The 7,736-nt window shown below is 40.0% G+C and overlaps 1 protein-coding gene across 1 annotated transcript; it reads right to left on the bottom strand.

Moving 5' to 3' along the window:
• Window positions 1–1,090: 1,090 nt before the first annotated feature.
• On the bottom strand, window positions 1,091–3,315 carry LOC122247988 (histone H3.3A). The gene is made up of 3 exons (XM_043007714.2): window positions 3,273–3,315; window positions 2,140–2,431; window positions 1,091–1,910 (listed from the first exon to the last, which is right to left on the bottom strand). The coding sequence occupies exons 2-3, from the start codon at window positions 2,419–2,421 to the stop codon at window positions 1,782–1,784; spliced, it is 411 nt and encodes a 136-aa protein (XP_042863648.1). The 5' UTR covers window positions 2,422–2,431; window positions 3,273–3,315; the 3' UTR covers window positions 1,091–1,781.
• Between the last annotated feature and the right edge of the window lie 4,421 nt (window positions 3,316–7,736).

Here is a 7,736-nt window from a genome sequence, read left to right as displayed (position 1 = left end):
CAGCGAAGTTATTTGTGGTGTTTAAATAATACTCCCTTAGCAAAGGTAGTAAAATGATAACTGCTGCAATATGGAAATAACCTGCATAAGTAAAGGATGATGGCACAATTCCATATAAAGTTTATGTATAGTTACTAGAAAATCACTTTTGAAAGCTATCAAAGCTTTACCATGTTTATTCTGGCATGACTATGTAGGACTCCATGGCAACCAAATAATAGCTGGGAAAACCAGTGTTTTGATTTACTAGTTGCTAGAACAAGGGGGGTACTTCACTTGATAATCTATTCTAAACAATACCTTTTCCTACTAGACCCTAAAAGGTCAGAGCATTTCTCTCCTTAGTAGGATCATTTCTCTCAGGAGTCACACAAGATATGCATTGTAGGTTTCAAACTGAAAAGACAGATAAGTTATTCTGCAATTGTAAAACCATTTCTAGATATTTATCCCCATTATGCAGATAAATTTTACTCTTTTTTGTAAGCTGTGTGGCTTTGGCTTTTCTTTTGCTTTCCAAGTGATAATAGATGAAGCAACTCTTGCATTAGTAACTTATTGGTGTTCCAATGAAGATAATAAAAGATGCAGCATCCCAAATTTGCCCTTTACCGAAATCCAAAATGAAAGTGACCATCCTCTTCTTCAGCCCAAATATCAAGGTCATTTTTTCAAAGCAGAAATTACTGAGGAAATTTAATATACTATAGCCTTCATTTCTGGTTTAACTTTTAGGATAACTGACAAAATAAGAAAGCCAGATCATCTTTGTCTTCATATTCAAACTGTCACATGGCTGTAAAAATCTCTTTTATTAGCAACATGTCATTACATACACCATTCCTTTACCTCAATAGAGGAAAAAGGTAATCAGATTTAAAATATACATGTAAATACATTACATGAATAGTTATATTAAATTATAAACAAAGCTCAACAACCATGAGACTAGAAACAGAACTTGAATACAATTTCCAAAGACATTCTGTGAAACTGATTACACTGGAACTAAATAACAATGACCACAATCCTTACATTGGACACTAATTAGCCTGTGTGTGGTTCAGAGGGTCAAAATAACAGTCATGAGTTTAAATGTTAGAAGTTTATTTTTGGTGTTTACCTACAGTGTGCAGGCCCAATGCCAAAATAAAAAGGATACAGAGTGTCACGGGGTAATTTCTTACATAGGCTCGCAACACCTAGTGGAAAGACAGATCATAAGACTTATAACTAAAAAAGGTAATAAAAAGGCTTTCCCACTACTAACTAATGTAAGATCATGAACACGAGATGACCTCGACATCAACGACAGATACAAATGACAGTTTGCTCCCGGACCAGAAAAACTGATGATTTCTTGTACTTTGGAATATTATTTGTGATCACATAACCTACACCAGAGCTGTGTATCCCTTGCCAAGTCCATAATCGTACTTTTATTTGGTTTACTGAGAATTTTTCCACAAAAATCCACAAACATTAAAAAACAACAAAACTCACGTATGGTTGAATACACAGTTCTGAACAATGCTGTACACACAAAATAAATTAGAAACTCTTGCCTCACAATTTCTTCACTAATGAGCAGTAAAAGCTGCTCAAAGTTACATATCTTACAGTAAAAAACTTGTGCCAGCCGCAGTAACACGCACCAGCACTTCAAGTCAATTCAGGAGAAATGACATGCCGAAACGTAAACTAAAACATTCACTTAGTCCATGGCAGTATGTAGCTTAGGAGGTTATGTCTTGAGTGAGCACTTAAGTGTAGAGTTGCGCTTAAGCACGCTCGCCACGGATTCGTCGGGCAAGCTGGATATCCTTGGGCATGATGGTGACACGCTTGGCGTGAATAGCGCACAAGTTGGTGTCCTCAAACAGACCAACAAGGTAAGCCTCCGAAGCTTCCTGTAACAAATAGAGAAAAGCATTAAGAGGGAATGAAAAGCAATAGTAAGATGATCTCTTGAACTTGTTAATACAATGGGAAACCAGCAGGTGCAAATGCAAACAAAAAATAAATAGCAACGATGCAACAATCATCTGTTATTTCAATTCAATTTCTAGACTAACTGAACACTTTAAATATATCCTTTCTCTACCCAATCTCATAATAGAACTAGTACTTTCTCCTCACCTGCAGGGCACCGATAGCAGCGCTCTGGAATCGCAGATCAGTCTTGAAGTCCTGTGCGATCTCACGAACCAGACGCTGGAAGGGCAGCTTGCGGATCAGCAGCTCAGTGGACTTCTGGTAACGACGGATCTCACGAAGAGCGACAGTACCAGGCCTGTAACGATGGGGCTTCTTCACACCTCCAGTGGAAGGAGCTGACTTACGAGCGGCCTTGGTGGCCAGCTGCTTACGCGGAGCCTTTCCTCCGGTGGACTTACGGGCAGTCTGCTTGGTACGGGCCATGGCTGGTTACCTGGTGAGAAAGAGAGGGTCAGGCTAGCTCAAAGAGATTACAAGTTCAAATCACTTTTTTTCTAGAAACTTAAATTTCCTGAATAATGTAACATAATGAACGTGACTGATACGAGACCAAAGTTCCTATCAAACCTAAAAGGCCACACTTCATTAAAACTTGCATACAATCAACTGTCTTCCAAAGGTTGATTACACTTTACAGCCATCAAATTTACAGTAGAAAATGATTGATGTATTCTTGATATTATGAAAAATGTAAACACTATTCCCGCCAGAGTAGGATATCGATTTGCGTCGAAGAATCGATAACAATTAACATACTCTCTTTGTGGGTAATTGAGCTTAAGTAGGTTGCTTATTTTCAGAAGCATTCTAGTTCACGCCATTGGACGCCGAAGTTTTCAAAATGTAATGAAGTCCTAATCTCGAAAATTAATAACCTTGAATAACATTATGTAGGCCTATTACAACAAACCTGTATTTCGCGCGCGCGGGAATGACTAGTAATTTAAGTAAGCGTTTGGGGGAAACGTGCTGCTCCTCGGGCTTGCGGGTATGGTCTGAGCCAGCAGGTACGACCCGACCACGACCATCGGGCGGGAAAACATTCAAATTCGTGATGACGGTTGGGGGGGACGACGCGGCCGCCATCTTGGCCTCATGCGGTAAACAAAGATGGCCGACACCGACGCTTGCACTGACAACTTTCACCTACACTTCCGCCTGATTTTTCTTATTTCCCGATGGATTCCTTCCCTGCGCGATATCCCATAGGATCGTTTTCACATTTACCACTAAAATCTATTCACAACTTATGCATATACGTTACCACTTCATACCTTGAATTCAGAGCGTTATGTATCCACTTCCACGTCTTCACATGAAATGTCGACTAAAAGTCAGAACGGCACAAGTCCCAGTATTTATATGACCAATGACGTCACCACACCACGCTTTAGTCTGATTGGCCAACGGGACCGTCAAGCTTCCACCTGATTGGTTATAATAACGGCCTCCACGATTGGCCAGAATCTCAACGTTTCTGCAAGCTGATTGGTCGAAAACATAGCACACTCATTGGTTGATGGCCTCAGTTCTTGATCCGCATCTGCAGAGGTAACACCTCAAGCTTACAGCGCGATGACAAAATCATTCATACAATTTATTACTTAATGTAATATCTCTGAAAATGACAATCATAGGATGATGAATTCTAGTCGAGCCTATGGCCACCATCTCTCGCCACCGTGCCACGTAATTTGTACCACAGAGAGTATAGGAGGGACGCTCTAAAAGGCTCTTACAATATTAGAGGCATAACTCGCCATGAAACTCTACATTTACATAGAACGCACACAAAGCGCGTTTTAGGGTTGAATCATGAATGCTTTTGGGCGTTCCTCAGGAAGGTCAGGCGAGGCAGGGAACCCAGACCTTTCGCCATGGCCGTGACCGAATGACTTGAAAACGGGAGATTTTTAGGGAAGATCATAAAAACAATGTAATCAATGAAAAATAAAGCGCGCGCGAAAGAGAGAGAGAGAGTTTGCTCTCCCTCTCGCAAAGGCTTTGGCCGCCATGCGTGTGTGGGAGAGAGGTGTATGCGTGTATGTGCATGTGGATACGTAGCCTTACAGGAATCATGTGTATTCATGTGTACTTTATCAAGCGTGTGCATTGTAGATATACAGTCATTATCACTTTTTATTTATAATAACTGACTATACATACCGCAACATTACCCATGCTTCAGTGTACACATACAGGCATACATACAATATACATTTTATAGAGTATATATATAAACCAATACAAGAACCAATACATTGATGTGCATGTATACATGACCGTTTTCAATACCGTTTACGGCTACAAGAGGCTAGCTGAATAGGTGTTTATGTGGTCACATGAATGCATGTATTTGTGGCTTCATAATCACACCTATGTACATGACACGTATTTGCATTTGGTATAGATAAAGCATGTCTGCATTTGACATTTGTTTTTTAGTTAGACAGGCTCACATGTGTAGGTGGGTAACAGGATGTATGTGCGGTTTGGACGAACACACGAACAGAATTCGACAAATGTATATCTAGTTCTTATGTTATAGATATATTTATAGTGTTGACATTACATATTTTCGTACATGAAGATTGCATTCTTATGCTTCTGGAACTGAAGATAGCTATATTTTTTTAACCTTATAGGTATCCCATAATTACATAAGTATTGCATGCATTGCATAGAAAGGGTATATTTGCGGGAAGAATGGTATATATCAATGTCAGTATATCCATATAAAACGCACATGGATATGCGCCTCAAGAATGCAGTATTTCCGGTAGTGTAAACCCGTGCCGTATATGTGCAGCTGTATGTGTATACATTTGTATGTTGCATCATGTGCATCTGTGCAACACATCAAACTGTTGCACATGATTACGCCATTGTGTGAACCGTCGCATGTTGCTTGTATCAGCTTGAAAGATATTTGTATACACATTGATAGCGGGTTCTCGCTCGCATGCACGAACTCACGCACACACACAGGGGAAGCCATAAGCTCAGAGGCGGAACCCACGTGTATGACACTCCCCTGGGGCACTCAGTTGGCAAAGGGCTTCACAATGCATGAAAAACTGCCCAGTACATGCTTAGGACAGGCGCTGTACACGTTTCTGTCTTCATGATTTGTAACCATGATTCGTAGCCGTAGAAGTCTATTTTGCAAGTTAAGCATACCATTGGTCATATAGCTCTGGGTTATATGGTTGTGAATATCTTACGTATTTATCTATATTTACCCACGAGTATCTATATCACATTTATTTGTATATGTATCTACCCAAGTAGATATCTTTTATGTACATATTAATGTGTCTGATTATGTACAATCTCTCTCTATCTATCTATCTATCTCTATCTCTCTTTCTCTGTCCCTCTCTCTCTCTCTCTCTCTCTCTTTCTCTGTCCCCCTCTCTCTCTTCCTCTCTCTTCTGCCTCTTTCGTATCAAGTCTCGCTGTCTGTCTATCTATATGTGATTATCATTCTTTTCATTTTGTCATATTTCTATTTCATTCTATTTATTTATTTTATTCTCTTTATTTTCCATTTTCTATCTCCATGTTATTTTCTTTGCCTATTTCTCTTTCAAATCCGCTTTCCCTTCTCTCCAGTTTTCATTACTCTGTTATGTCTTTTCACCCACTTCCCACCTTTCATTCTCCCTCTCTCATTCTTTCTCACACATTTCTCCATCCCCTTCTCACACTCCCTCCAACTGTCTCTCCTTTCACCGTTCTTCCCTCCTTCTATCTTTCCTCCCTCTCCTTTCACCCCGACGTTTTTCTCCTCTCCTCTTCTGATTTCTCCCTATCTCCTTCCCACGTCCCTTCTTTATCAACGTGTTCTCAGTACCTCACTCTCCTCCTATTACTTTGCTCCCCTCTTTCCTCTGTAGTTCCAGATCTCGGTATTTTGATCTTTGTACATGTCATACATTCATGTTCGGTTTATGTTGATGTGTTTTCTTTTGATTATACATGTTTCATCTTGTTTGTCCTTGTTTATGTGTTATTTTGGAGACCTTAGGTTTGTAATTGCGTATACTGAATTTTATCTTCTCTGTTTACCATTCGTGTTGTTATTGTTCTGTCTCTCGGTAATATATATATATATATTTCCTTGCGTTTCTCTTTTTTCGTCTATCTTATCTCTTTTTCGTATCCTCACACCTGTTCCTATATTCATATAGTGTTGAGAATTCTACATTTCGTTTACTCTCAACGTTTCTTGTCTCACCCTTTTCTTATCTTCGCTTTCCATAAAACCTTCCCTCTTCATTAACTTCTACTTTTGTTTTTTGTTTCTCATCTTCTTTTCATCTCCCATACATGGCCACAAACCATCGACTCCCTAATGTTTTAGAAGACTTTCTCCCCATTAATAAGTCATATATATGGCATAAATCACTTCCTTTATCTTTGTTATTTTCGTATATTTTCTTTTCTAAAGCTTATTCTGTAAGCTTTCTGTCAAGTGTATATGCGATGTTTTCCCCCTTTATTTTAATCTTTCGGTACATAATAGTACTTGCGAATATTTAATACATGTTGGAATGTTTGATGTATTATTTGATTACGAACTATACTCTTTTCTTTTTTGTGTGTTATTCTGGATGCCTATGGATATTATCTATTAAAAAGGTTCATATGACTTTATTTTTGTGTTGCATGTATTATTACGCGTGTTTGTACTCTACATGTCAAACCAGTAAAGAGTAGATATAGCAGTATATGCATCAACATTTTCCAAGTGTTTGCCTAATATATACTCGTACACCGTACACCACACATGTGCACGCAAGTTTTACATCACGCAACCAGCCCGTGTGTACAGGTGTGGTAGTTAACGTTACCTTTTTCAAATGCAGCTAAAAAAAAGAGATATGAAGGTGAAAAAGAAACAGACAAAAAAGGCGCGGGAAAATGAGCGCCAAACCATTGTGAGTCAGCCGCGTTCAGACCCCGTTAGAGGGAATCCTTCCTTCGTCGTCATCAAACGTAGCATTTCTTTGAAAGCCTATTTATGATATCAGTCACTTTGGTAGTTTTTGTCATGGAAAATTCTCTTTCTTCCGTTAGAGTTGCATGGGAGTCGTAATTATTCGTTTGTTTGGGTTGTATATGTTGTTCAGGGAGAGTGGCCGATGGGAGGGGGTGGGAAGTGGGCGAGGAGAGGAGAGGGTAGGGGAGGGGAGGGAGGGGACGGACAGGTGGAGATGCAGATTTGCTGAAAGAACGTCGACCTTCCTTGGCTACCCTCCTTCCCTCATGCCCCCATGCCCCGCTTCCTCTCCTCGCCCTCATCCTCTCCTCCCCTCTACCTCTCTTCTCCACCTCTCTCTCTCTCTCTCTCTCTCTCTCTCTCTCTCTCTCTCTCTCTCTCTCTCTCTCTCTCTCTCTCTCTCTCTCTCTCTCTCTCTCTCTCTCTCTCTCTCTCTCTCTCTCTCTCTCTCTCTCTCTCCTCCCCTCTTCATTTCTCCCTCTCCCTCTCTTCTTATCTTATATCCTTATCTCCATCTTTCCTTATCTCCCTCTCTTATTCTTTCCCTTCCTCCTTCCTTCACCATCTATCCTAGTTTCTCCCTGAATTTCTCTTCCCTTGTCACATAACCAGTGTTGCCATCTGAGCTGGTTCAAAATTTAAAAAGAACCGTTTAATGTATCCGGTTCAAACCAATGTTTGTGTCTTGCCTTACACCATAGAAAGAAACGACATAACATGTTGAAACGCACTG

This window comes from Penaeus japonicus, unplaced genomic scaffold (genome assembly GCF_977035675.1).
Source record: "Penaeus japonicus unplaced genomic scaffold, GWHDUDI00000001_assembly GWHDUDI00000025, whole genome shotgun sequence".
NCBI classification, from domain to species: Eukaryota; Metazoa; Arthropoda; class Malacostraca; order Decapoda; family Penaeidae; genus Penaeus; species Penaeus japonicus.
The sequence above is the reverse complement of the archived record's forward strand: the minus strand, read 5'-3'. Positions and strand labels throughout refer to the sequence as shown.

Excerpts from the sequence above, each read along its gene's own strand:
- LOC122247988 (XM_043007714.2), bottom strand. The coding sequence starts at position 2,421 with ATGGCCCGTACCAAGCAGACTGCCCGTAAGTCCACCGGAGGAAAGGCT. Across the intron at positions 1,911-2,139 it reads CTGCTATCGGTGCCCTGCAG|GAAGCTTCGGAGGCTTACCT; the intron begins GTGAGGAGAAAG and ends TATTTGTTACAG.